A 27,580-nucleotide genomic window follows, 5' to 3' on the forward strand; every position below is an offset into this window, starting at 1 on the left:
ATAAACATTTTGATCGTCTGAAACAACGTCTTTTGCAGGTAACTTGGGGTGGTTGTAAGTAAGCTGTGAGATTGGGGCTCAAACGCCGGCTGGATTTTCTGTCTAATCTCATCCAGAAGCCGTCCACGTCCATCCATCAATGCCATGTGTAAGTCTAGTCTAGGGCTAGAACCAGACAAGTCTAGTGCAGGTACGACTCTCCTAGCTGCTGAAGATGGGGCCTATTAAAGCGCGAGGTACAGAGTATGTTGGGCACATCTTTCCCTTGCCCGGAAACTACGGAGTAACCAGACGGCATGTTTTTGATCCCGTACAGTTCTCACCAAGGTACCGGACTCGTCAGTCTCCAATGAGGGTCCAGATTCATGCCAGCGGAAAAAGGCTGTGCTGCAGGCAGGCAAACAAAGATAGCTAGCTAAGCTGCTGCAGGTGGATGGTTGTGTTCGTCTGACTGCAACCTGGAGAGGTGGATCCGTGCGAAAATCCCCAGGAAACTTTCTTGGCTACCGCTAAACGTACCGTACTGAGTACGTTGATACGGCATGCGTGCATTGCATTGTTGTCATACCTTGGAACTGTTGATACTGTGCATATATAGCAGCAGCAAAGCCATCTACGAATTCTTGAACAAAGCAATTGTCCTCTGCTCCGTAATGCACTGTCCCTAGGTATTGACTGCTATCAGCAACAAGCAAGCAAAGTGGCAGGAGCAACCAACTTTCCTTGATTGAACGCATACTTGTTACTGTACAGTTTGGTGTGGGAGGGGCGAGATCTTGGCAGGCCGTGGGTAACCTTCGCCACCCGACGCACACGGCCAAACGGAGGGCCTGCCAGCTTAATTGGGCAACATATGTAACTATCCTAGTTTGTCGGACAGGCTGCAGTGCAAGGCGAGAGGAAAGCAAAAGAAACAAAGAAAAAAAAATAAAACAAATAAAAATAAACCGTGCCGGAAACTCTCGCGCCGGGCTGATTAGACTCAAACCAGCAGCATAGGCATCAATTCTGCCCAACTCATTGACGGCACATCGCCACCCCTCGTCCCTAACCTTGCCAATCTTTGGTTGACACAAGTAGCAAAAGTTGCAAGGCAGGATTTGTAATTCCGTCGTCCTGAATCATCATCCAATACGTCCATGACGTCCCATCAGTTTTAGGACGCCAGAAATCTGGGGAAACAAAGGGCAGAAGCAGCGGAAGAAGTCAATTCAAACGAGTTAGAACTCAAGCCCTGGCTTCGGCAACTCGTCCAATTCGAGTCGATTCTAGTCTGGTCAACAATCAGACGAACAGTCCGTGGTCCGCACGGCGGGCGGCCATCTCATACCTCGCTCGCTTCATCTCCAGCCTGCCAGGAACGAGCCATTCCCGGCTTGGGCATCCTATCCAGTTCTGCCCACCATCAATCATGAGTGCACATCCCTACCATAGACACCCCGACCCTCGCGGCCGCGAGCTCAGCAGGAGGCCGTCGGCTTCCGACGAAGACTCGTTCTTTTCCGAATCGTCAAGCATAGTGGAGAAGCACAACCACCACCGGCCTCGATCGCACCATCGCGACCCGCCGCGGGGCCGTCGCACAGAATCGTCTCGCCACCGCAAAGGCGACGACGAAGACTACCTGCCCCACCACCATGATCGCCATCACAATGACGACCGCCGCGGCAGCCCCGACAGTGATTCTGGAGCCGTCGTACGGCGGGAGGAGGTCTATACCGTCCAGCACATCCCCCGCGACTCATCGGTAGCCTCGTCAACGGCGCGGACCTGCGTCTACGACCATCGAGATCCGCGGGATCGCTACCGTCGCTCCAGGCGCTACTATCGTGATTATGACGACGACAGGTCGCCGCCGGATGAAAAGCGGCACCAGCGCGAGCGCAACAGGTTCGATCCGCGCGTCATCCTGGCAACGCTACTGTTTGCTGCCACTGCTGCTCTGTGCTACAAGGAGATAAGTAGTGGGGGTAAAAAGCGTGGTGGTGGAAGGAGGACGCATGGCGGTCGTGCTGGTTAACTCGGTCCCGTGTGTCATTGTGGAGAGAGTGGTGTTTCTTTTTTTTTTTCCTTTTCCTTTTTGCAAGCAACCGCGAGAGCTTTTACTTTGATTGGCGCGTGCATTGCTTTTTGGCCAGGTTGGTTGCGCGTGAATAGCTTCCTTTCGGAGGGTATAGTGCGGCGCAGTTGCCCAACGGGATCATGCATTTCGGTCAAAGGAACTACTGCTGGACAGTGGCATCGTAATGGCGTCAGATCAGTCGAAAATATCATGGCGTTGCAAGCAGCTTATGCTTTGATCGGGCCATCAACATGTTGGCACTATGACTAGGGAAATCGCCACTTTTCTAAATATGGCTTCACACGCACACGCCCATGGCTTGTCCCAGCCAATCGTTGTGTTCAACAGAATATAGGTCGCCGCTTTCTCTGGATTGGACGACCTTAGTTACTTGTTTACATACACATATTTGGATGACAATTTAGTCCGGACATATGGAAACCGCTAACAAAATTGAGTAGTCGCGCCTCCTGAAAATATGTGTCTAATTTTGCAGATCCGCGTGGTGGCCAGGACTAAGGTTGACTATACTGACTACCCTGAATAGGCACTTGTCTTGAACTGGATACTCGTAATCAGACTCGCATGAAGCGCAACTCCGCCGAACTTCCAGACGCAATCTTCCATAGGCGATGACAAATTCAACTCTGTAATATGTCGGTAGCATTGCCAAAAGTTAGTAGCTGGGTCTCCATTTGGGCGGCGGATTCTCGCTCGCTGCTTGCGGCCAAAGCCACCAAACCGGGGCAACACATCCGGCGGAACTCCGCCCGCAACATGGATGTTTTGATATGAATGCATATTTTATCCTATTTTATAATGAGAGAAAGGAGGATCGTGAGAGTGCATATATATATATATATATATATATATATAGTTTATCTTGTTCACAACCATGGCCTGATGTCGTTCTTGGCTTGACAAGCATATAGACGAGACGAGGCATATCACTGAAGCAAAAATGTCACCAATCCAGAAAGTCGCAGTATTCGGTGTAAGCAAGCCACGCCGCGTGATAAGAAAAAAAAAGACATAACTGCAAGCCAGATACATACAAAAACGACATTCAAGACTGACCTTGTGATTTCTCCCAGGCCGCCGGCAACTTTGGCGGGCCCATCACCTCTGCCCTCCTCGAGGCGGGCTACACGGTGACGGTGGTGACGCGCCGAGACTCGAGGGCCGAGTTCCCGCCCGCGGTCTCGTCGGTCGTCCGCACGTCGGGCTACGCGGACCTGGCGGAGCTGCACTCGGCGCTGCGGGGCCAGGACGCCGCCATCTGCGCCCTGGCTCCCGGCGCACTGCCGTTCCAAGAGGGCATCGTCGTCGCTGCCGAGGCCGCGGGGCTGCGCCGCCTCGTCGTCAGCGACTTTGGCTGGGGCCCGGACCACCGCCGCCACCTCCCCGACTTTGCAGACATTGGCGACGCGAGGAGCGTCCCCGTCCACAGGGCCAGGGCCCTCGCGAGGTCGAACCCGGCCTTCTCGTGGACTGCTGTGGCCATTGGGAATCCGATCGAGTGGGTAGCTAGTCAAACGGAAACCCTCACTCAACCCTCCCCTTTTTAACCCTGGATGGGATACGAGACTGCCTTGTCCCAAGCTGACACGCTGTTACTCTCCACTCGTACGCCAACCACACACCACACCAGGCGCTCAAAAAGTTCCCAACAATGGGTTTCGACATCTCCACCAACACCGCCATCATCTACGACACCGGAACCGAGACCTTCACCGGCACCACGACCCAGGGGATCGCCCAGGCCGTCATCGGCGTGCTGCGGAACCCGGACGAGACGGCGAACCGCGTCGTCAGGGTCCGATCAGTGCAGACCTGTCAGCAGGAGCTCCTGGCTGCGTTCAGGGACGCCACGCCCGGCAGGGAGTGGACGGTGCGGCACGAGACGGTCGCCAGCCTCATCGAGAGGGGGAGGGCGAAGCGCGAGGAGGGGCTGCCCTGGCACTTGGACCTGGCCGTGGCGCAGCTGTACGAGGAGGGCCAGGCCCGCAGCGTGCTCGTGTCGAGGCAGGACTCGGACAACGACCTTGTTGGGGTCCGGGACGAGACCGTGGCCGAAGTTGTCGCCAAGGTCTTGGCGTGAAGTTTCCTTCGACCCTGCATAGCAGCACAGCACACCCCTCGATATTCCCCAGACATTATAGAAAAAAAAAAAAAAAAAAAAAAGAAGTTAAAATAAAAAATGTCGAAAAATTCCAAGGCACTCCACAAGTGAATAAATTCCATCGTCTTTTGACCCGTCCTTTTGATATATACATAATATGTCTTCCCCGGCGCCTGGCTTTCATATTACACATTTCGGAAAAAGAAATACACCATAAACGCCATTCCTGATAATCCTCTCAATTCTCAGCGGGCGTATCCTTGGCGGGTTGCTTGCAATGTGGTATCATCCTCCCTACATACCACGAAGGCTGAAGAACAGGTTTTTTTTTTGTCAAGTTCCTACGTAGCCTTAACCTGCTGCAAGAAACGATGAGCCAGGCGAAATGGGGAGCCAAGGGCCTGCTCATCTACTGGGTTTAAATTGGGTAACTCAAATACCCAAACCCAAACTAGACAATCTCTCAGATTGCCATGGGTCCAGCATCTCTCTTCCAGCCCTTGGACCTCATGTTGCCTTCTATGCCCTTCCAGATGCTTTCAACGACCTCCCTGTCCCTGAACCGACTGCTATCAACCTGGTTGCCGAAGCTTGCAGCCACCGCCGGGTCCCGCCACTTGTCCAGCCCGTAGGCCTGCACCCGGTGGCCCCAGCTGCGGACCGTCTCGGGTGGCGGAGAGCCTCTCCATCCGACGTAGATTCCCAACACGTGCCGGAACAGCTCCTGCGGCTGCGGCCACTTGTAGTTCTTGAACTGCCACGTCTGACCCGTCGTGAACACCGCCACCACGCGGTTCCAGTATTCTGGTTTGAACTGCTCCGGGCCTTCGACCAGGATGAATCGCATTGGCCTCGCCGGGTCGATCTCCTTCATTACCCTAGAGATGTGCAGCATAGATGCCGTCGAGCTATTATCTGCCGGCACGTAGCGACCTCCCTCGAGGAAGGATTTGATGTTGGATATTCGGAGGAGCGACGACATGGAAGGAGAGAGGAGGATGATGGGATCCGGCCTGCGCTGCGGTTTTTGATTCAGCGGCAGTGATGGGTTCCTGGGGATGTTTGCCGATGGGTTTTGTGACTTCTTGTTCATAAAGGGCGCTGCGAGCTTGCGAACATGCGAAAAGTCCTGAGAAATTCAGTGCAGAGTAAGTAAACCATGTTTGCGGCAACCCACCCATAAAGAGATCGAATAACACGGGGCCAAGGCACCTACCGTTGGCTTTATCCCCCTCAGTGCCGTGTTGTGGTCGCCCATCCTCCTCTCACCACTATACACAACCGCAAGCCTGGGGTCCATGGTCCCCCTCCCTGCCCTCGCCGAAGCAGCAGCAGGGACGGCGGCTCCGCCATTGGCCGCCGCGCCCGCCGCCGCAGCGGCCGCCGCGTCCTTCTCCCCGGCCAGGGGCTGGATGTGTTCACTCTCCTCGCTGGCGCCTTCGAGCCAAGTAATCAGGTCGAGGCGTTCGACAAAGGCGAACTTGTGCACAGTCGCCGTGGGCGTGGAGGACTGGGCCAGCTCGTCGTTGAGTTTTGAGGCCGAGGCATTGTAGTCCGGGATGGCAACCTCGCGGTTCAGCCAGGCAAAGTAGATGCTGCGGAGGTCGACAGGCCTGTCGTTGCTGACGAAGCGCGTCGGCGCGGCTATGGGCAACGAGACTGGTTTCGGGTGGCTGAAATGAAGGTGCGTTGCGCTCGACAGGCTTGCTTCGGGTGCCGATGGCGACGGCTCGGCGACGGTGGTGGGCAGAATCGCGCCTCCCGACGCGATTGACTGCCGCAGCAGCAAAAGCGGATCTTGGTCGACGCCGGCCATTGCAGCCGGCTTTTTGTGCGTTATGTGAGCCTGGGAGATGCACCTGCTAATGCTCTCTATCGGCTTGAAAACAGTAGCCAAGGGGATCAGCGAGGAACTGGATGTATATTACGTGTGGGAAAAGTCGCAAAAGTAGCATGGATGGGAACTTGGGATAATTAGTCGAGAGCTTCGAAGCTGAAGCTAATGCCGAATGCGATGCCCTGTAAAAGGTGCTGGGGTACGATGCAAGGTAGGTGTGGATACTGTCGTTTCGACACTGTGTGGATTGCAGGACATTGGAGCAAATAGTACAGTTAGATGATCCAACCTAGCTAGCTAGCTAGCTGCACATCTTTGTACACAAACCCCTTTGTTTTACACCAACAGCCATGTGAATCCCAAAACGCAGCATCGAACAGCTACGTATCATGATTTAATTATTATTATCGTCTACTTGATAAGTCATTTAACCAATCTTCACTCATCAGTCAGGTCTGGCTCCAATTCACGGCGAGCGATTGTACGATCCACCGTCTGTGATTCCAATGGGACTCGAGATTCTTCAGAAGCATGCTCATCTTCTGCAAGTGTCTCGGGCTCAAGCAAGTCCGGCGAAGGCTCTGCATGCCTCCCATGGTACTGTTCGCGTTGCCCTGATCAGCAAACTGATCAGCTGACCAGCTAGAAAATAAAATTCACCCGTCTCATCGCCCACGAGAAAAAAAAAACTTACCGCACAAACCCCTCTGCTCCCTGACGAATGCAGCGTACTTGCCGGACACATGACGCTGCCCTTGGCATGCTTGGGCACGCGGAAGTCAAAATGCTGAGAGCGGTTCTACGGCTCTTTCTTGGCTGAAACTGACCTTATCCTTGGTGGTGACATGCTAAAGGCCTCCGTCAAGCGTTGGTGAGTGCGAGAGTCGAGCAATGGCGTGACCAGCGGTGTCTCTAGGTCAACCTGAACGGCAAAGCTTCGCGTTCTGGAAGTCGGGTATCCTCCGAATTCCGTTGATGGTGTATGCCTGCTACTATATTCTTGAGCTTCCTGCTCACGGAGCTGTTGGTTGGCTAATTTCAGATCAAAGACTAGCCCGCGTCGCTTTCCTTCGATCGAATTGCCTTGGGGAGGAGGAGTACTTGTGTACTCAGCAGGAAGCATTATGACTTGCTCTGCTTCACCCTGAAATAGGCAGATGGTCTGTCAGAAGACTCAATGAGGCGCACTTTGGGTGAAATGTGGCTATGTTTCAACAACGAGTAGGAAAGGGTCAACCATGGACTCACTGCTGCAGAACCCACGCTCTCAATTTTGCTGATCCTCCTTCGCTTGGCTCCTGGCTTGTCAACTCCCTCACTGGCCGAAGAGTCAGAAACCTGAAGATTACGCAGAACTCTCCTCTTCTTCAACTTCCCTGGCAGTCTCATCAAAGCCTTGCTTGCAACCATCCCTAGCGAGAGGGATCTGCTCCAAGCATGCATGCTCCCCTTCCTCACCAATCTTGCTCCAGCCCCAGCTATGCCGCGCCCGAACAAAACAATTCCATTCTGGCACTGTGGTTCTTGCTCCGACGGGGTTCTGATCACTGGCAGTGGCAATTCCAGAAGATCGGGTTGAAACGCCTTTAACTGTGCTTCCAACAATGCAAGCCCGGGTTGGTGACCTGGCTTGTTGACTGGATAATAAGTATCCTCAAAAGGTCCGTCGGGGCCGAACTCTCCCCAACGGGCTACTTCTGTCGCCTCTGCCACCATCCTGGAAAGATCCTCGATTCGCTTTTTGTTTTCTTCGTCGGTGATCTCCGGGAAAGCATCGCCGTCCTCAGAGTCTTCGGGGTCATAATCGTCATCATCGTAGTCGTCCTCGTCGCTATACCGGCTATCCTCGTCATCCGCGTCGCCATCGGAGTAATAACCAACCGAGTCCGCCTCATCCTCACCGGAATCGTCTTCACTATGGTCCTCATCGTCTTCTTCATCCACGGATACATCGTCCTGCTCATCCGAAAAGTCTTCCTCTTCCTCTTCCTCTTTCTCTTCCTCTTCCACGACGATTGGTATAGGCGTTGGGGTCCTCTCCTCCGAGCCAAAGTAGCCTTCACTGCTTTCCGTGGTCCGACTCTGTAGAAGTAATTGCTCCGACCTACTAAACCCCTAGTTGGGTCGTTCAAGTCGTGGGGGAGAGGCCTTGTTGGCATCGGGCACGATCACGGTTCCAGTTTCCGACATTTGCTCAGAACTTGAGCTGAAGTAGTCTTTAGGACCCCTCCTCGATTCCCGCCGTGGTATCCAAACAAGGCCTGTCGACTGGCCCTCGCTCGAGGAGTGACCAGGGCTTTTGTGAAGCTCATAAGAACCCCTTTGCTGGACTTGAGGACGAGTGCTTTCTGATAGTTGAGAGGGAGCATTTTTTGGAAGCGTATGTGGTCCTATCTGAAGCGCTCGAACTTGCTCGCTTTCGGATAGAGAGGGGCCGGGGCTGAGTAAACGCCGTCGTGGCGTCGTCTGCGGGGCAGGAACATGATCGGTCCTGGATGGCGATGGCGTTGTTACTGATATGGCGGGTCGTGGTGAGCCTGCCCCAGCAGTTGCTTTTGTTGAATTCCCCTCGGCTTTCGTCGGCCCCGATCCTGTCGTGTCGCCGCTGTCTTTGTATTTGCTCTCGACTGAGGACCGTCTCGACCTCCAAGACCAACCTTTGTGTACACCATCATCGTGACTTGGAGTTGGCGGACGGAGGTGCTCGGTTCGGTCTGGAGGTGACAACCGAGCCAAGTCTGGTTCCTTTCGGGTTGGGGAACCATCCACTGGCTCTTCTTCATTGGTCCCTCTGCTATCTGGTGTAGGCGGTCTTTTGTCATCGCTGCTTGTTCGGCTCAGAGGCTGACGACGTAGCATGGCGCTTGAGTATCCCAGAGATGTGCGCTGATCTACGTGGACATGGACCAAAGCAAAGGTAAGTGCTTCTGGCTCCGAACGAGGCACACGATCTCGCTGTTGTACCCAGCGCTGTTGATATTAGGTGGTAAGTATATACTCTACATGCGATTCAGGCTGACGGGTCGGGATTGAGCGGATGGCGCATAGGATTTGTGAATATATAAATGTTCAAGTGGATGCTTTAATTCAGGGTAGAGGAAGCAGATCAATCACCAGGTTCAAAGTTGCCGAAGTGACGCAAGAAGCAACAGGGATTTGTCAGTCTCCGCGACCCAGCCATTGATGCACACTCGGATGCCTCCCGAAAATTAGCCTTGTATTGGGAGACACGCGCCTGCCGACCTTACCTATTCAATATCTTGAGGACTGATGGACAAGCGGTTGGCTCTTTCCTAGACTTGTCTCCAGCAGTCACCTGGGCACTAGAACCACCTCGATCAGGTTCGCAATCCACTAAGGCGTCAGACGTTGAACCGAAGACATCTCAGACCACGCTGATGGATACAAATGACAAAAAAAAAAAAAAAGAAAGAAAAAAAGAAAAAAGAAAAAAAAAAGAAAAAAAAGACCCATCAGCAAACTGTATAGTATTTATCAATTCAGACCTTAAAATTCCAACTCCATACTCCATCCCGCTTGGAACCTGTGGCTTAATTGAGCATCTAGGTTCTCTTGGTATTCATTATCATGAGCAGCCGATATATAAGCTACACGAAAAGCAATCACAAACAAATAATTAGTCCACGAGCATTGTGTCGTCTCCGTCAAAAGCCGGACCTTCTGGTTCGAGTGGAACACCCCGTCCTCTGCCCGCCAGAAGCTCTCTGCGAACCTCGGGCCCAATTCCGGAGTGCCCATGTGTGAGGAGCAGATCCAACAAAAGTTCACGTTGCTCTTCGGTGATCTGATCCCTATAGTGTTGGGCAAAGGATAGGAGGCACTGGTGCCAAATAACAGGCAGCGCTGTTCTGCTCATTGCTGCTCCATCTTTGCCAATTTTGCTAACGTCTTCATCCTTGACAGATGCAGGATCCGCGTTTCGGAATCGCAAAACTACATTTTCGTTAGTGTATGTTGCTCAAGAGTTCTAAAATCATACCGCATCTGCCAAGAGCCAAGACTCACAGTGAAAGACCAGAGCATCAATACACTGATACGGTAGTGCGTATTTCTTCTCCAACAGGCAGCGCAGCAGAATGTTGGTAGCACCACCACCCTCGGTGCCTTGCGATGCCTCTTGGGCCGCAATATCACAGAGTCCCTTGATCGCTGCCGCCGAGTGCAACACTGGGACTGACACCCTTGCGAGTGCTGCAGCAACAATTGCAGCTTCTCGAAGCGTGCAACCGCCTGAGACTAATGGGAAAAGAAAACCCTTGAACCAAGCCGCAGGCCTATACAAACCCTTTTTGAGCGCGTTGAACAAGTGAGGGTTCAACTTTTTGTGCTCAAAAATGTCCGTTTTGAAGGCGTCCAGGACCACAAGCTCCATGAATCTTTGAGCAGCGGCAGAGTTGGCGGACGAGAATATCTTGGTAGCGGCGAATACTGCGTTTGGCGTCCACTGTTCTGGGTTCGTAACAACGAGGATGTCTTCCCATCGTGGGATTGTAGGTAAAACCTTGAATGGTTTGGGCAGCTTTCCTGACTTGTCTGTTATTGGTTAGCAAATCATGCTGCCGCTGCGACATGTACGCTTGTTGGGGATACCTACACCTTGCCAGCATTTGGCCAATTCTGGTGAATATTGTCAGCAAAATGAGCCCAGAAACAACATCTCTTCCAAGCGCCTAGTTTCGCTTACATGGTGTATACCTCCACCACCTTTGGTGGTAGATCCTGCATCTCCTCGTCCACGGCGGACACCTGTGGAATCTTCCCTGCATCCATGGCCTCCTTTTCTTGAATCTTAGCCAATATTATATCGGCAAGGTTGGTTGGAGCCTCCTCCTCGTCGGCTGCTTGACCTCCCCATCCTAGTCGAAGTAAAGGGTCGTCGTCTCCATCTGCTGGCAGAAATCGATTGAAAGCCTCGAGGTCTTCAGGGTCAACCTCGACCTCTTCCACTTCTTCGTCCGAACCCCAAGCATCCTCTGCAGGAAAGTCATCGTCGGCCCTGTCCTCCTCCCCGAACCTTCCAGACTCGAGAGCAAAGGCATCGTGACTTTTCTCCGGGGCAGCCCCACTCTCTTGCCGCTCGTCCTCAAGCAGCTCTCGTCCTAGGGCCAAAATCTGCTGGGAGGCTCGGCTGTCGACATAGTTCTCGGCCTCGGCCGACTCCTTGTGTTTCCTCTTGGGAGCCTTCTGTCGCAAAACCCCAGTGGCTAGGATATCGGACTCGAGGGGATTGTGACGGCGCGACCGTGCGTTTGGTGTTGTGGCTTTCGGCATCGTGATACTTGTCGTGACGCTGATTTTCCTTTGTTAGGTCCCCATGCGACAAGTCTATGCGCGTCGCACTCTCGCACTCTACAAAATTTTGTTTTTGATGGCGGGGTGCCGTCAATTATGCCGGGCGGTGTGCAGGAAATTATTCTGTAGTAGGATTTGATTGGTCAGTCGATGGTGTTTTGGTGGGCCCGGGCCGTAGATAACCAACTGATAAGTGACTTGGTGTGGAATTTGCGCTTAGTTGTAAGCCCCGCCCGCCATCACTAATACTCACTCGAATTTCACTTACACCAAAGCTTCCTGCACGCATACTTTAATGCCGTCACCCTGCATTTGAACTCATCTCATTCATACCCTCAGGAGAATTTCACTACTAATATGCCTACTGAACTTGAGGAGGTAGGTCAACCTGATGACCACCTACAGATACTTACATATTTTGCTGAATAAATATTGTATTGTTCTAGCTTGTGGGGTTCATTGCTCACCCCAATCCCCAGATCCGGCAAGTTGCTGCTGAGAATTTGGTGCCATATTCTACAACAGATGTGAATTTGTTCAAAATTGAAGAATTCAAGCCGGTCAAGAATCTTAAAATATTAGTGCGAGATCATCCAGTATGTTCTCTCTTTCCTAGTGATTTGCTGTATCAAATTTTTTATTCATTTGATCTAACACCAAGTCACAGAAAATAGCAGAGCATGTCATCAAGATATTGGTGAACTTGTCTGCAGACCAAGAGATACTCGAAAACCTCGCAAAAGATGAAAAGTTTTTAGAAACTGTTTTTGCAAGGATAGTGGTATGCGAATACAATGTCCTCAAGTATTTCCAGCACTATGTAGTCCTTGGTGCACTCACATAGTATGAAAACCATCTAGGATCCAGAAGAGCCAAATGCAAACCTGCTAGCCATGTTGCTGGCCAACCTGGCCAAGTCAGACTCGATAAAAGAGCCCCTGTTGGCCAAGAAGCAACCGGCCTCTGAAAAGCTGGGGTCAGACGACCTCGTCATCAACCAGCTCTTCGACCTGTTCGTCAAGGGCGCCGACGGGTCCTACAACAAGCACGCCAACTACGACTACCTGGCGTACCTGTTTGCGGACCTGGCAAAGCATGCAGACGTGCGTAAGCACATGCTGACGGCGCAAAAGTACGACGGCGTCGTGCCCATCACCAAGCTGCGCGTCTTCACCAACGAGGAGACGACCAAGTCCGACGTGCGCCGCCGCGGCGTCGCCAGCACCCTCAAGAACGTCGCCTTTGACGTAGACTCGCACCCGCGCCTGCTCGACGACGGCGAGATCAACGTGCTCCCTTACCTCTTGCTGCCCATCATGGGCGACGAGGACTACGACGAAGAGGACATGCTGGAGATGCTTCCCGATCTGCAGCTCCTGCCGCCCGGCAAGAAGCGTGAACCCGACGCAAACATCGTCCAGACCCACCTCGAGACTCTGAGTCTGCTGACCACGACGAGGAAAGGGAGGGATCTGATGCGCGAGGTCAAGGTCTACCCCATCATACGCGAGACCCATCTGCGTGTGAATGACGAGGGGGTTCGAGAGGCCTGTGACCGGCTGGTGCAGGTTCTAATGCGCGAGGAGGGCGAGGACGCCGACGAGGACGACGAAGATGACAGGATTGTGGAAATAGAATAGCGGAGAGCGACATCGTAGGAAAATTAACGCTGTATGTTGAAATCTTGTGCTCTGATTTTGAGACCGACGCTGATTCTATAAGTGAGTGATTCGCAAAGAAACAAAACATATGATGAAGATACTAGCGCCTATCGTCAACGCCAGCTAAAAATCCAAATTTATCTTGTGCAAACGCTGATACCCAAAAGACCAAAAAAAGAAAAATAAAACAAACAAAAAATACCCACTGAATACACAGATCCTATCCCAAAAGCAAAGATATAGTAAAGGGTGGAACAGAAAAACGCCGATTGATGCTCTGCGTGGTTCCCAGTTGCGCTGAAAATGTTTTGGGCCTGCATCAGGGTGTCTGGGTGATTTGTCTTCATGCCAGTTCACTCGGACCTCTTGCCCTTGCTGACGGCCGCATTTCCTCCAGGTTTGCCACGAAGCGTAGCACCCTCCCCCCCGCTCCATCCAGAGCTTCCGGCGGCATTGGAAAAGCCTGGGATGCTCGTTTGGTTAGTAGCGGATATGCGGCTGTCCCCACCACCGAGCAAAGGCCCTCCGAATGACCTCCCGTCTTCGCTGTTGTTGTCTTCAAGCTCTATCAAGTCGCTGATCCCATCCTCGTGCTGACCAGGCTGCGACGTTGGCCTACGGGCACCAAAATTTGGAGTACTGGGCGAGCGCTTGGCGAACGCACCGCGCAGCCACATTTCCACTGCCGCTGCTGCCTTGTCGAGGCCCGTACCTTGTCTGGAAGACGCTTCTACATCATGACCATCTTTGAACGGGCTTTCTACTATTCCTACCGCCGGGGTATCGGTGTTGTTGTTCGTGAAGCCGAAACGTGCGGTTTCAGAGCCCATTACCGACATCGACGGCATCGAGTCAATGTTGATACCAGGGAAATGTTTCCGCGCGAAAGAATTAAAATAGTCTTTATCCGGTCCCGGGGCACGTTGTTTGCCCAAAGATCCAATGCCTCCCGGTCGCCTCATCCAAGCTGGCCGCGGATCGTCTGGGCCCACGCTACCTCCCCGGCTGCGGGAAGTGGACCCCGAAGGCATAGAGGCACTATACGCGTTTGCGGATGGCCTTCCCGACGACATAATACTTGGTCTTCTGGAGCAAGTGCTTTTGGGGCTATCAATTTGCCCAGTGGAACCAATGCCGCTCATATCAAGGGACTCTCTGGGTGTGGAGAGCGTCGAAAGTGTGTGCTGACTCTTCTTCCTACGTGGTGGGAAGTAGCCGGTATGCCTCCTGGAAACTCTCGCAATCTCCACTGGCTGTGAAAAAGATTCTAGCGACACCCACCGGACATGAGTCCAAGGGTGCGTCTCGTCAGGTTGGGGTGGCAGCTCTGGAGCTGTTCCATTCGACCGGGGCGCAAAAAAGTCGTCGTGAGTGCTGTCGTTCTTGTCTTCGGAAGCTGTTGCAGGGGTCGGCGCTAGAAGGTCGACGTTCTGTGAATGGTAGGATGGCGGGTCGCATGTGCGGCCTTTGATCTCACACATGTCCACCGGTATCACTAGGTATTTGCGGATTTGTATGTTGTCTCGCGACCATAGCCCATTGGCTTTTCGAAAAGCATCTTCCCTGCATCGATACTTCAGGACGATACCGGCGTATGTGTCGTCCTTTTGGACATGGTGAATATAGGCAAGATACTCTTCTGGTTCCTGTGGCCGTGCCGTGCCTCTCAAATCCTCGTCTGAAGATCGTTTCTTGTATCTTCCGGTGATATCCAGTCCGCCGTTTACACCCTCATGGCTCTCCAGAACACTCGCGGTCCGCACAGCCCTCAGTGCTGCCTCTCGCTCGGCCAGGCTGCCGGCCGCCACGTCCTCTAGTCGCGGCCTCTGTTTAGACGGAGGCGTCGGTCCCCACGACTCAGACCCGGGCGGGGTGCGTTCTCGTTCGAGCGCCGATACCGATCTCCGGGTTTGGCTGGCATTTCGGCTCGTCGAACGATCGGAATCGCCGGCGTCTCCCGAAAGCAGGGATGAAGCAAGCCCCTGGACTGATGCCCAAGTTGGAGCCCAGCTCCCATCAAACAGGCCCTTTCCCAGCGACGGTTTCGAATAATCCGCGGTTGTACTATAGACCTCTCGGCGCCTCGCTGGTGACGAGTTGAGAGACGCACGGCTCCTATCCCCTGAATTCGCCCGTGACTTTAGACCCCCAGGACTCGCACGACGGCTGGCTGGCGAGCTCGTCGAGCCGGCGGACAGCAAGGATGTTGATGTTGCTGTGGTAGGAGCGTCGGCGTCGACGCCAGAACTGGCAACTCGTCTGTTCCGGGGACGATTGGACGAGTCAGCACCGGCTGGAGGGATCGGAAGTAGACCTGAAGAGGCCATGGTTGTCGCTATGTCTTGTAAATAATCCGTCACAGTCAGAGGCCGGCCTTGTCCACCCCTGCGCGGAGCGTGCTTGGTCGTGGCCAGCACGTGCGCATCAGATCGTCAATGGTAACCGTCGACGCATGTGGGAAGTCGTTGGACGGGGCTCGGTTTTAGAGTTTCGACTGGGCACGAGATAATCTGACGTAACAGGTATCCTCAGCGTGTCTCGAGAGGTCACGGCCGGTTTGTGAAGGCGGTTCCCGGTGGATGAAGCAAAGAATTTTACTATTGCTTCTGCTTTTAGGAGAAAAGCTCAAAGCTCAGGCCAGGAGTTGGGGTTGGCCTCGTGTGTTGGAGGGATCAGCGCGGGTGCCACGAGACGGTAATTGAGGGACAGTGGCCGCGAGTTACAATATTCTGTATTGAGGGGGATTATTGGACGAGGCTTTCGCCTTTGCGAAAACGGATCGACGGTCGATTGTAGAATTAGAACCAATGAGGGTATCCAGGTATGTATGGCTGTTCAAACCAGATAGTCCACGTAGGTCGATAGGTAGACAGATTGCCGATTGTCGATACAAAGGAATACGTTGCCCTCTGGATGCTCAACAGCGGGACAAGATGGTATACCGTGTCGAGACATTGTGCACTGTCAGCCATAACCAAAGACATGTGGGGGCTTGAACCCCTGCGCTGTATCTGACGCTGCGGCGTGAGCTAATTCTGGAAATCTGGTACGCTTTCAGCATTCGGCTACTGGGTCATCCCCTACCGCGTCAGGCAGAAGACGCAATTAGGTAATAGAGGCCCGACAAAGCAATCACGATGAGAATGATAGCTGCAGGGGGGCTAAAGGAGTCGAAATGGCCAGTTTTGAAGAAATTCATGCACAACAGAGGATGGACATGTAGCCCAAAACTCGCCGTCATTTACATGAATGATTCGGTGCTACCTACTTACCTACCTAGAGAGAGGTGCACCAGAGGTACTTTCTAGTCTAGACCTGTAAGTTTCGGTGCAAGTTGACAGTCCGCCAGCCCGTTGGGTGCTTGGCATGGAGTGGATACCTCCGTACCTCTGGGGGACCTCCAAGTTTCCGATTCTGGCGGTACTGCGTAGTGCTGTGGAGGCCGGTCGCCAGTCTTGCACAGCGTTGGGTGGGTGCTTTTGTGCATCACTGCTTTAACCTCTTTGGTTCGGAACGGCAGTGTGACGGTGAATCTGGTGTCCACCCTGTGATGTGACAACAGAAGGATCCACTGACGACTTGGTCGTAATTAGTATACTGCCCAGAAGTAAAATGCGCTACTATGTACATGCCACCAAGCGACATAGTGCTGTATTCGGAACGAGATGCCCGCGATCCACCAAAGCTTTTCAGCCGGTAATGGTGGAGAAATCCATTCTGGAAATGTCCATATTACAGACTAATATCCCTTCCTGCAGACTTTTCGTGATTAGTATGTTACCAGCATCTGTCGCAACGAGAAAAGAGACAATGGTAAGTCAATTACAGCAAAGTATTGGCAAACCATCCAAGTGACTTTCCGCTGCCTGGAGTCCAGTTTGGATTGAAAAGTGGATAAAAAGTCTAGTCTATAGTCTCGACGTAGAGTTTCGGGTTCAAAGCAACGCTCCCATCACACCTGAAATCACGATAAAAATGCATTCCTTCCAAAACGCCGCCGACAGCCCATCGCACAAGACCGCACACCCTGATAACCTGGATCTATCCAATACTCCGTCGAACAAAACTCCTCTATGAATACCCCTATAGGGCCTTACAAATAGTCCATAGCATTCTCAGCAAGACCCTCGAATACCATCTCGCAATGCAAAACATGGTGCAGAGCACCTAGACTTGACACCTCAGCCCTTCGCGAACACCGGCGCACGCGCCCGAGATGCACTCGTCAGTGAGCCATTGGAGGACGGACCCTAGACCATAAGGAACTCTGTCATCCACCATGTTGTATGATGCCTTGCTGACACTCCCGATTGTGCTCGCCGCCGACGTTCCGATGCTGGCGAATGAGCTGGCTACTAGGATCGTCCTTCGCGTTACCCGCTCTGGGATTTGGTACTCGTTGCCCACGCGTACAAGTTCCTGGACAATGGCGATACCCAACGAGATCATCAGTCGGGTCATGAATATCATTGTCGTGATGATGGTCTGGACCGCGCGATGAATGGGTGACGGTCCCTCGCCACGCATCCGTAGCATAAAGTTGTCCCCTGGTGCGATGCTGCCCCTAGTCGGCGAGGATGATGTTGAGCTTCGTAACGATTCATTGTCGGCCTGTAGTTGATGTCGATGGTTTCCCATCTCGCGTCGTAGCGGTTCGGGGAGGGCGCCGCGCAGAATGCTGGTCTCGTCCCCGTCCAAGTCCCGTGGGAGACCTTGCAAGAGGTACGCAACTCCGTCAATATAAGACCTCCTAGCGAAGGCAACATTTTGTTCAGGGTTTGCCAAGTCCGTTTCTTCCTCTGCGGCCCGCAGCATCTCCTGGCCTCTCCTTTGGAATTTATAGTCTATTCCAGTAGTATTTGCCGGTTCTGGTGTGTGCGACAATGAGCTTGACCTTCCCGGGAGCCTTAAAAATGGGAAACTCCTAGAGCTCCTGTGTGCTGGCCTCTTCCCCATCATTGTGGTAGACTCGGCGCGGGGACGGGTAGACCTAGCTTCCACTGCACTGCGATGATTGTCACTCGCATCGGCAACACTAGAGCTCTCCGACCCGAGGCTATCCATATCTTCGTCGAGGACGAGTCCTACACTGTCTCCAGATGCCTGTCCACTGAGCGGCCCATCTTGCTGCATCGTGGATTGGGGCTGCAGCACCAGGAGGGCCCCCGAGAGAAATGATGTTGCCTTCATGCCTTTGCCTGATACGGTCCGTCTCAATGAAGGAAGAGGTGGTATAATGGCTTGTATGGATGTGGGCAAGACTTCGAAAATGACTGAGCTTTGCCTTCCGACAAAACTGTCTTGAGAGGCCGCACACATCTCGGAGACTTGGATGTCAGGAGCAGAGGCTGTGTGACCGAGTGAACTGCACAATCTCCAGATGGAGGTTTGACCTGACAATTGCAAACGGCTGAGGAATACAGATAGGAATATGAAATAAGGGGGGAAAATCAAAAGAGAAGAAAGGACTTTGTCGGACGCTAGCACATGTGAAAGGTCGAATTACTGGTCAGGGCGAGAGAGTTTTGACTATGAGTGTGAAAAGTCCCGAGCACCTGCATGAACTGATAACACAATCTTCGAAACACGTGTAGGGAGGGTCCGTAACATCAGCTGTATTGCGGATGGGTCGGCCTTTTCGTGGTGCTGATAACGATGAGTGTCGGAAGAGCTCTGGACTGCTGGGTGTGGTAGCCAGCAAGGGACGTAGGTTCTTTCCGGACCACTATAAAACAGCTATAACAAAAGCCGAGGAAAGAATGCTTTTTTTTTCTCCAATAGAAACCCGAGCAGGAGTGAATATCAAGCTACAGGAGCGCGCAAATAATGCGGTGATGTAAAAAGGGTAAGAACTGCCTAAAGTAAAAAGAATTGTTCGAACGCAAAATCGTCTGAAAGTATCGAAGGCGTCCCACGCTGACAGTTTTATCTTACCTTTATTCGCCTCGCCAGTCCCCAGTCCCAGTCCCCAGTGCGGGCCTCTCGCCATTTCGACCGAACGCAGGACCCATTTCCGAAATTTTCACATGCGACTCGCTTCGGCGGACGATTTCGCATTCATCAATCTGCATGTCCAAGTCGACGCCCATCGCTTTGAAGCCGTCTGCTGATGTACTATAAAACTGTTGAATGCCAGACGGTTCGACACTAGAATTGGAGGGTTCTTCAGCTAAAGCGGGGTTTTTCGAGACGAAACCTACATACCTTAAGTATGAACGTGACGGCTTCCAGACTGCTGATTTGATCTTAATTTGTGTGCATTTCACTGCAGGGGATTGAATCAGAATCCAGAACCTAAACCTTGCGAGATAATGAGTCGTTCTAGAAGCCTGTAAAACGAGCACTCCGATGTATCGGTCGGAATGCACCAACCTTGGCCAGACCCACCAATGAAGGTACAACGCCACACGCATACCGGTTGCGCAATGGACTACAGGCCGTGGCAATAATGGGCATGTTGGCATGCTAGGAAAATTAGAGATACCATGAGGGAGTAACCGACGCTATTACCTAGATACATTGGTCACCTTAAGTCACCGAAGACCGGTGGTTTACTCCGTAGACCGCAGCTCACCGAAAGTCTGCTTGTCGCCTAGCATCCAGAGGAACCTTGGAAAGGATAAAGCAGGCGGGGCAGAGCTAGAGGTAATGATGGCCATATATTATACCTTGCGTTGTTCAGCAGCTATCCTCTTACGAAAACACCTTGAGCAAGAATAACCAAAAATAGACATGTACAAACTGTGATTCACTTGCAATTGTTGTTTGAGAAACAAAATAGCTGTGTTTCTCCAATCCCCATTAATTGTTTCCATTCCCTGCTCGTTAAGCCGAAGTGCTGGCGGTGAGGATTTCAAGTGGGCACGTAAGTGTCTACCTAGTCAGGTAGGTAGGGAGGCAGGTAAGTTCCTGGGTATGAAGAATACTGCGGCATCGGCGAACATAGTTGCTGCTATTACTGTGCGATACGAGACCGCTTCCTTGTTATGATTCCCGAGCACAATGTTGATATTGCATGCAACTGCCCAAGATCAGAATTCCACCAGATGATAGCCTAAGTAATTGAGTAACTTAGTGAGAACCTAGGGAAATCCCAGATTGGAAAGCACAGCCTGGATTTTACTTTGGATTTCCGTATTCTCTCAGGATGGACAATTGGCCGTTCCCAAAAGGGATGTAGCGATTGAGTCTATAACTTCTTGTTCTCCCTTGGCTCGTCAACCAATGGGGATATGGTTTAGTGGTATAATGCTTCCTTAGCACGTCCAAGTTCACTTGGATTGTCTTCATGGAAGAGGTCCCGAGTTCGATTCTTGGTGTCTCCATTTTTTGCGTTAAAACGCATTATGGTTCCGACATTTTTACTCCATGCAGGCCCTTATCTTCAGCAGACAAGCTTAATACTTTTGTCCCTTCCTACCTACAAGCTAATTCCAGAGCTCCGTTCGCCAATTTACTGCGTGACTGTCCCTTGGGTATTACACAACACTTTTGTCTCGACCAGGCAGAAGAGCTCGCAGAGTCTTGATGACATAATATCTCGCATACTTCCCTTATTGGCATGGACGGTGGGGTATGAAGGAGCCATTTCTCGCGCGATCGACACGCGACCCAACCTGAGAGCAATCAGTGCGTTCGCCATGACTATCCTATACCTGATTATACTAGCACTTTCAATGAACCAGTTTTGCATCTGATCGCTCTGCGCGTCGAACACGCCCCAAATGCCAATCTGCATTGAATGTCGGCACCCCGTCAAAACGCTGTGGACCAAATACTCAGGCACTGGAGATGGAGACAAGGTCAGCGGCCACAACATTCGCCTGACGGTATGCAAAAACTGTGGAAGATTCTGCGACAAGTATGTCGAGCATGACTTTGTGGTCTTGTTTGTGGACTTGGTCCTCATCAAACCTCAGGTCTACCGGCATTTGCTACACAACTCGCTGATGCGGGACGGAGACCGATTTGATGTACGTCTTCCTGTTAATCCCTGGGCAGCTCAGACAAGATAGAAAGAAAACAACAACAGAGACTAGAAAACTGATGGGTAATGCTCAGCCTACTATGATACGGCTTGGCATTCTTCTGCTTCTCTTCGACGTCTATCTCACCTGGGCGCGGATCGAAAAGCAGTTTAACACCAGCAGTAGCGCAGACCAATCCAGCTTCAGTCGCATAGCGCAGCAGCCCATTGTGCTACAGTACATGTTCTTTTGTAAGCATTTTCGGTTCTAGGCACTATAGCCCGTGTGTTATCGCTCTGACATTTCCCTTGAAATAGTACTGCTGTGCACTCTCTCGAACCTAGCCTTCCACCTATCGATCCGTCTGCTCACGTCATCCCCGTGGTCACCGTTGGTCCTTCTTGGCCTTCTCCCAGCACCGTTCGAAAGGCCCAATTCCGTATCGACAGCACTGCTCGTGTCATCCTCTACGAAACTGTTTCCGATACTCATGGTCATATGGAATTACGACGTACCTGCAGCTGCCCGTAGTCTTGGCTGGGCCGTCGTGGCGAACAATGTCGAGGCGCTTATGATACTCCTCGACTGCGGCTACGGCGCGGCAGCTTTGTTGACTACCGCTGGTGCGCTGAGCAGATGGGCCATCAGCAGCGCATTTCTCACTGCTGCGGGTTTGGAAGGAGTGTCGGTGGCAGCAGAGACGAGCATAGCCGAAGACGGAAGAGCACTGTGGGCATTCTTGCTTACTGCAAATGAATGGGCCGGCAGGCTGGCCACGGGTTGACAAGGAGGTTGGTCGCAGTATTTCTAGCAAAGTAGCACGAATACAATGAAGCCAAACCTATCTTCAGATTACCAGTCTTCTTGCTCTTGTTCCCCGAGTTGGTCGTCGGTCTGCCGACAAGACTGGGAACTTTTATCTCAATCGACAAATCCTCGCATAATAGTAACGTGTAATCCTGAACGGGCAGTAGTGCCCACGAGGCTTCTCTAAAGACAGAGCTGCGAAAATCCCACCAAAAACGCCGGCGAAATGTGTAGACACGGGTGCTGTACCCCAAATAACATGCTTGCAGTGATCCAACTGCACGTTTGCCCGATCATCGATCAAAGAGCCATTGTATGGACATGAAGCTCCTCCATTTCCACGGGAGCGAATTCAAGGTCGCCGTTATAAACAGAGACTCGGCGGAACCGTACCAAGCGCGAACCGACCGTGTTTGTCTTCCCTAATATCTCCATTCCCTTCCTTCATCATCCCTCGCCACTTCGTCGTCTCAGTGATGGATGTACTTTTCACGCAAGTCGGATCGTCTCGGCTCGATTAGAGGGTGAAGCTGTGCGAGGAATGTTATCGCCCACATCATGTAGCAGCTGACGAAAGCCAGAATGAGCGATGATCTCCATAGTCTGTTGTATCAAGAAGGCGACAAGGTGTTGGGTTAGCATCTTTCCATCCGGCAACATGACTTTGTGATGTTCTCTGTGGGAGCATGGGCGTCCAATCCCCTGAGCAATAGCTTGAAATGGTGACGTACACTTGGTTCTCGCCCTTGGGCGCAAAGAACCAGGCGCCTGCGCACATGGCGCCGACGATGAAAAGACCAATGAAAATGCTCCACCTGTGGTATTGTATCGCATTAGCCGGAAGCTGTTCTTCGTGTAGCAGATCGTCACGCCGAAGTCGCCGCCTGCAGAGCATACCCGTTCGCCATCGTGCCGTCTGGGGATTTTATCCCTCTTTGGCAATCGTTCGGGGATAAAAGCTGTTTCTGTAGTCAAGCCGGCAGCTCCTTGTTCAACTGCAAGTATGGAGCTAGTGTTGCTGGCGGAAGATTGTGATGTTGAGTTATGATGTCGGCGATGACAACTCTGGGGCAAGCTTGTAGAGTGGTCCGCGATACAGCGTAACGCGGCTTGGCGTCGCATTCGCTTAGTCATCAGTTACAGGTTCGGTGCTAGTGGGTGCATGTCGGACCTGGCTCGGGGTGTCGATTCGCGAATTGATGCTACTGTACATTTTCAACCGTTTGCATACCTTGTGTGCAGACCTATGCAAGCAAGCGATCAACCTTTTTCTTTTCTTGTTTCTTTTTTCTCCTCCCAACTCTAAAACTCGACTACAGGTATTATAATCATAAAACTATTAGCAGTCCCCGAGCTGCTACTCTGATTTTTACTCGGGCATCTACTAATTGAAATTGTTCCCGTCTGGTCTTCAAGCGGTGTTCTCAAACTTGAGCCCAGCTTCCTTGCGCACAGCGCCATAAATACCAGCAATGTCCCCCTTGGCCCCAGAATGTTCCTTGACTTGGGCCAAGTGAGCATCTGCAGCTTCGACGTTGGGCAGCCTGGTCCCAGCCTTCTTTGCAATTGCCAGAGCATGGCCCGCATCTTTCCTGGCCAAATCCACAGCAAACAACGGCTCCTCTCGCTTGTGATAGTCGCCCGTCAGCATTCGCTGCGAGTAGGCGGTGTACGCGCCGGGGAAGACGTGCTCCACGAATTGATGTAGATAGTCTGTGCCCAGTCCTGACTTTTCCGCCAGCACATGGCCTTCGGCTAGCTGCTCGATCATATTGACGATGAAGGTGTTGCCAATGACCTTGAGCGTCAGTGCTGTCTGAGGCGGGCGGTCTGCCATGTTGATTTCTGCACGCGAAGTCACGCCCTTGAAATAAGGGCGCGCTCGTTCAACCGAAGGCCGAGGGCCCGCGAGCACGGCGACCAGAGTCCCGGCATCTGCAGCGGCGGGCGGCCCGAAAATAGGTGCAGCTACGAACTCGGCTCCCTGCTCAATAATCTTTTTGCTCACACTCTCTGTTGTGTCGGGATGGATGGTCGAGCAGTCGATGAACAGCTTGCCCTTGATGTTGCCGGAGGCAACAGCCGCGTCCAGCGTTTCTTGAACAACAGCGTCATTGGCGACGCAGGTGAAAATCACATCGGCTTTAGCAACTCCTTGTGCAAGGTCTGTGACAACCTCTGCCTTTCCATCCGGAAGACTAGCCTTGAGGTCAATGGCGCGCTGCGGCGTGCGGTTGTGTAAAAGAAGTGGAAGACCATCGAGTGCAGCTTTCTCGACAATATTCCTGCACATTCCCTACGAGTTTTGCTTGATTAGTTGCTGACAGCCAGTTAAATGTTCGACCTCAACCACCAAATTGTAATAAAGTTCTTGGCGGTAATTATGCTGTTGATTATATGAAACAGTCGCATACCCTACCCATGTTGCCGAGGCCTATCCATAACAATTGGGGAGCCATTTTGCTTGCAACTGTAATTGCGGATGAGAGGTCTAATAATGATGGATTTGATGCGTTTTCGATGGCGCTGATACTTGACTAGAGTGTGAGGGGTTGAGTTTGTATAACGAAAGATACCTTGTGATAACGATGCAAGTCCTTTGTATTACCATGAGACAAGGCAGATATATGGCGACTGCATTTATGAGTGATTTACAAGTTCCTCAAAACGTCAGGATTTCATGGGTCCGGTCTTGTCTCCGATCGTCCTCATCCAAAGCCACACAGGAGGGGCACTGTTAACCATCCATTCAATGTCGGTGTTCCCTTTCCGAAGTCCGGTCTTAATTCCTGAACTTGCCCAACCTTACCGCACCTTACATAAGATAGGCAAGGGGTAGGTACGTTTGTTAGGGTAAGATAAGTTAGTAATCTATACACCTGCGGTTGAGTTGGGTTGCTTTCCATCTACCCGAACTTTTATAATCATCGTGGCATCATTCTGCCAAATTTCATTCGATACTACCCCGAGTACATAGTACTGTATTCACCATGCCTGGAGCCTGGATCAAGTCAGCAGCCATTACCAGGGTAGCTGCACTCGGTGGGCCCAGAAGCTCTTGCAACGTCACCGCTTCCCACAGGGAGCGTTGTAGGCTTTCAAGCATTGTCCAAGCGATTTTGACTCACCGCACAAATTTCCTCTGTAGGTGCGTGCTGTGTAACCAGGGGCCCTACACGTGTAACTCGGTAACCCAACTCGACTCTCAATCTGCACCCACCCGATAGAGATGGGCTGAAAGACCGGGCCCTGAAATCGTTATTATTGTGTTGGACGCTTTGCTTTTTGAACTGTTCGCTGTCTCTCAACCAGTATCCTTCAATTTACGATGTGCTGTGAATCATGACCTTGCGTGGTAGCGCCGCCTGGAAGCAGGTGGGTTCAATTGCCCAGGTGAGTTTTATGATCCATCTGGTCCATCGTTAGCTACTGAGCTTTCCAGCTGCCGAGGCCGATCTCGGAAAGCCTCAATTGAGTCCGTCTTCAAAGATCGCTGGTCTAATCAGCCTATGAATTTTTACATGACTATTTGCACGCTGCTAATATTTAAATGAGGAAAAGTTGCCTCTTGGCAAATCGACAAAACAAAACAATCAAAACAATAACAAGCAAGCCTTCAGAAGCTTGTCGCAACAGTCATGCAGCAGCGATCGCTTCAAGTCACCATGGCTCCTCTCAGTCCGTGGTGTCTCGGCAGAGGCGGAGGGTATGAAGTCGCTCTATGAGTCCATCATGTCTGAAAGAGACAAGAAAATGGCAGAAAACAAGGTGAGCTGAGCCGGATTCCTCGGCAGGAGCAGTCAACCACTGACACCGTATGCAAGGAATTGCTCCTGTCTGTCATGGAAACTTCACCTACGAAGCGTGGGGCGAAGAAGTGGCTCAAGGACTTCGCGCCAGCCCTCAGTCGCAAATGGCAGCCTAGAGGCATCAATACGGCTGGTCCTCTGCCCCAGGCTGACACTCGGCCCGTGGAAGACAACCTCCCTCAGGTCGCCATTGTCAAGCTCAGGGAGCCCCAGTCCATCGACGACGCCACTCTCAGAGGTGTGGGCAGGACTCTTTGTCAGCTTCAAATGTTGGGGCTGCTAAGTATTGTCGTTATTGATTGTGACCAGGACTTGGTCAAGGGAGATGTCCTTTGGCCGGTGATCATGAAGCAGACTGAGCGTGCACTGGCTGGAGCTACGATTGCACCTCTAGCACGACCACGTGTGATGGACTACGTTATGGGCATTCGGCCTGGATCTGAGGGCGACCAAGCCTCCTGTCTCTCCGCTGGAGGCGTATTCGTCTCCAGAGAGGAACCACTCATCAGAGCCTTGAAGGACGACGCCATTGTGGTGGTACCAACCTATGCAGTCTCTACGGATACCTGCGCCGCCAGGACTGTCCAGGCAGACGAGGTTGTTGTTGCACTCACCCGGTATTATTCTGGCTTGCAGTTACCCAACAAGTCATCGGGTGACCCGGCAGATGCCTCTCAGGAGCCGGCACCCAAGCCAAAAGCCGATATTCGAAAAGTCATCATTATTGACCCTCTTGGCGGACCACCTGCAAACAACCGACCAGAAGGCGCACACGTGTTCCTCAACATGATACAGGAATATGACACGGCAATGAAGTACATCAAGGAAGCCGATTATCCGGAGCTCGAAATGGCGAGCAGCGCCATAGTATCGACCCCTTTGGCATCTGCGCACATCCGAAAGAAGCATGCAGACAACTTGGAGCTAACGAAGCGCATCGTGACGTTACTTCCACCGTCAGCCTCGGTAGTCATTACTACGCCCGAAGAAGCTGCAAATCTACGGGGTGAGAAGGGCGAAGAGTCGCACAACTTTGGCTTTCTGGCCCAGACAAGGACACGCAAGCCCAAGAATGCGCTGATACACAACTTGATCACCGACCGGCCGGCATTCTCATCGTCGCTGCCGATTGCCAGATTCGCTGCGAGCAAGCCACAAGCTATCAAAACGGGGACCATGGGTAACATGGACTGGACCAGTAAACCTATCATCACTCAATCGAGAACAACGCTTGCCAAGCGTGGGATGCCCCTGACCATGCTTCCAGATCCATTCGCCAGCCCTTGGATGCCAACAGCCCCAGGCCAGCCGAGGTTGCGACTGACAGATCCATGCGTCGACCTGCCGCGGCTTGTTCACCTGATTGATGATTCATTCGACAGGAAGCTGGACGTACAGCACTATCTCAACCGCGTAAAAGACAGTCTAGCCGGCATTATAATCGTGGGCGAATACGAGGGCGGCGCCATCCTGACTTGGGAGGCACCCAACCCTGACAACCTCCCGGCTGCCGAGGCATATGCGGAGGCGTATAAGCAGGGTAGATTGGTGCCGTACTTGGACAAGTTTGCGGTGCTCAAGAGGGCACAGGGGGAGGGCGGAATTGCCGACATTGTCTTCAACGCCATGATCCGCACTTGCTTCCCTAAGGGACTTTGCTGGCGGAGTCGTAAGGATAATCCCGTAAACAAGTGGTATGCCGAGCGATCGAGAGGTTTTCGGAAGCTGGACGGCTCCAACTGGAGTATGTTTTGGACAACCGAGTGGGATGATCATAACAACGCCGATTATGAGGATGTCTGTCGCAAGATACAGCCATCTTGGGCGGATAACAAGCAAATAGTGGACTGAATATGGAAAGGGAGACACGGGCTGGGGGGACTTATCCCAGAGGAGTGATCTGAAGGGCTTGCAAAAATTAGCTCTAGAGAATTAGCGATATCTGGATGCACTTGGAGGATCTGGAGCCTGACCATTTGTTTGTTTAGTAGCGGACACGATT

At 52.2% G+C, this 27,580-nt stretch overlaps 11 protein-coding genes across 11 annotated transcripts; 5 read left to right on the forward strand and 6 right to left on the reverse strand.

Moving 5' to 3' along the window:
* Window positions 1-205: 205 nt before the first annotated feature.
* Window positions 206-2,020, forward strand: PpBr36_01016 (uncharacterized protein; the record flags this gene model as incomplete). The annotated part of the gene is made up of 3 exons (XM_029888205.1): window positions 206-384; window positions 708-855; window positions 1,289-2,020. Coding segments are annotated over 3 exons (1,059 nt in total), but the record flags the coding sequence as incomplete, so codon positions are not given.
* Window positions 2,021-3,023: 1,003 nt separating this feature from the next.
* PpBr36_01017 (uncharacterized protein) lies at window positions 3,024-4,163 on the forward strand (the record flags this gene model as incomplete). Its single annotated transcript, XM_029888206.1, has 3 exons — window positions 3,024-3,056; window positions 3,157-3,585; window positions 3,714-4,163. The coding sequence occupies 3 exons, from the start codon at window positions 3,024-3,026 to the stop codon at window positions 4,161-4,163; spliced, it is 912 nt and encodes a 303-aa protein (XP_029750621.1).
* A 484-nt stretch (window positions 4,164-4,647) lies between these two features.
* On the reverse strand, window positions 4,648-8,880 carry PpBr36_01018 (uncharacterized protein; the record flags this gene model as incomplete). Its single annotated transcript, XM_029888207.1, has 7 exons — window positions 4,648-5,313; window positions 5,401-6,097; window positions 6,464-6,621; window positions 6,716-6,770; window positions 6,849-7,165; window positions 7,270-8,125; window positions 8,210-8,880. 7 exons carry the CDS (start codon window positions 8,878-8,880, stop codon window positions 4,648-4,650), a joined length of 3,420 nt encoding a protein of 1,139 aa, XP_029750618.1.
* A 778-nt stretch (window positions 8,881-9,658) lies between these two features.
* On the reverse strand, window positions 9,659-11,313 carry PpBr36_01019 (uncharacterized protein; the record flags this gene model as incomplete). The annotated part of the gene is made up of 4 exons (XM_029888208.1): window positions 9,659-9,975; window positions 10,048-10,575; window positions 10,637-10,659; window positions 10,727-11,313. 4 exons carry the CDS (start codon window positions 11,311-11,313, stop codon window positions 9,659-9,661), a joined length of 1,455 nt encoding a protein of 484 aa, XP_029750619.1.
* Window positions 11,314-11,691: 378 nt separating this feature from the next.
* On the forward strand, window positions 11,692-12,974 carry PpBr36_01020 (uncharacterized protein; the record flags this gene model as incomplete). Its single annotated transcript, XM_029888209.1, has 4 exons — window positions 11,692-11,712; window positions 11,781-11,930; window positions 12,002-12,115; window positions 12,195-12,974. The coding sequence occupies 4 exons, from the start codon at window positions 11,692-11,694 to the stop codon at window positions 12,972-12,974; spliced, it is 1,065 nt and encodes a 354-aa protein (XP_029751662.1).
* A 374-nt stretch (window positions 12,975-13,348) lies between these two features.
* PpBr36_01021 (uncharacterized protein) lies at window positions 13,349-15,322 on the reverse strand (the record flags this gene model as incomplete). Its single annotated transcript, XM_029888210.1, has 1 exon — window positions 13,349-15,322. The coding sequence occupies one exon, from the start codon at window positions 15,320-15,322 to the stop codon at window positions 13,349-13,351; it is 1,974 nt and encodes a 657-aa protein (XP_029751661.1).
* A 1,840-nt stretch (window positions 15,323-17,162) lies between these two features.
* PpBr36_01022 (uncharacterized protein) lies at window positions 17,163-18,984 on the reverse strand (the record flags this gene model as incomplete). The annotated part of the gene is made up of 2 exons (XM_029888211.1): window positions 17,163-18,343; window positions 18,930-18,984. The coding sequence occupies 2 exons, from the start codon at window positions 18,982-18,984 to the stop codon at window positions 17,163-17,165; spliced, it is 1,236 nt and encodes a 411-aa protein (XP_029751660.1).
* Window positions 18,985-20,719: 1,735 nt separating this feature from the next.
* Window positions 20,720-21,746, forward strand: PpBr36_01023 (uncharacterized protein; the record flags this gene model as incomplete). The annotated part of the gene is made up of 3 exons (XM_029888212.1): window positions 20,720-20,968; window positions 21,057-21,213; window positions 21,280-21,746. The coding sequence occupies 3 exons, from the start codon at window positions 20,720-20,722 to the stop codon at window positions 21,744-21,746; spliced, it is 873 nt and encodes a 290-aa protein (XP_029751659.1).
* Window positions 21,747-22,239: 493 nt separating this feature from the next.
* On the reverse strand, window positions 22,240-22,677 carry PpBr36_01024 (uncharacterized protein; the record flags this gene model as incomplete). Its single annotated transcript, XM_029888213.1, has 3 exons — window positions 22,240-22,372; window positions 22,501-22,584; window positions 22,667-22,677. 3 exons carry the CDS (start codon window positions 22,675-22,677, stop codon window positions 22,240-22,242), a joined length of 228 nt encoding a protein of 75 aa, XP_029751666.1.
* A 503-nt stretch (window positions 22,678-23,180) lies between these two features.
* On the reverse strand, window positions 23,181-24,228 carry PpBr36_01025 (uncharacterized protein; the record flags this gene model as incomplete). The annotated part of the gene is made up of 2 exons (XM_029888214.1): window positions 23,181-24,065; window positions 24,184-24,228. 2 exons carry the CDS (start codon window positions 24,226-24,228, stop codon window positions 23,181-23,183), a joined length of 930 nt encoding a protein of 309 aa, XP_029751665.1.
* An 883-nt stretch (window positions 24,229-25,111) lies between these two features.
* PpBr36_01026 (uncharacterized protein) lies at window positions 25,112-27,429 on the forward strand (the record flags this gene model as incomplete). Its single annotated transcript, XM_029888215.1, has 3 exons — window positions 25,112-25,162; window positions 25,379-25,537; window positions 25,594-27,429. The coding sequence occupies 3 exons, from the start codon at window positions 25,112-25,114 to the stop codon at window positions 27,427-27,429; spliced, it is 2,046 nt and encodes a 681-aa protein (XP_029751664.1).
* Between the last annotated feature and the right edge of the window lie 151 nt (window positions 27,430-27,580).

This window comes from Pyricularia pennisetigena, chromosome 2 (assembly GCF_004337985.1).
Source record: "Pyricularia pennisetigena strain Br36 chromosome 2, whole genome shotgun sequence".
Lineage (NCBI taxonomy): Eukaryota > Fungi > Ascomycota > Sordariomycetes > Magnaporthales > Pyriculariaceae > Pyricularia > Pyricularia pennisetigena.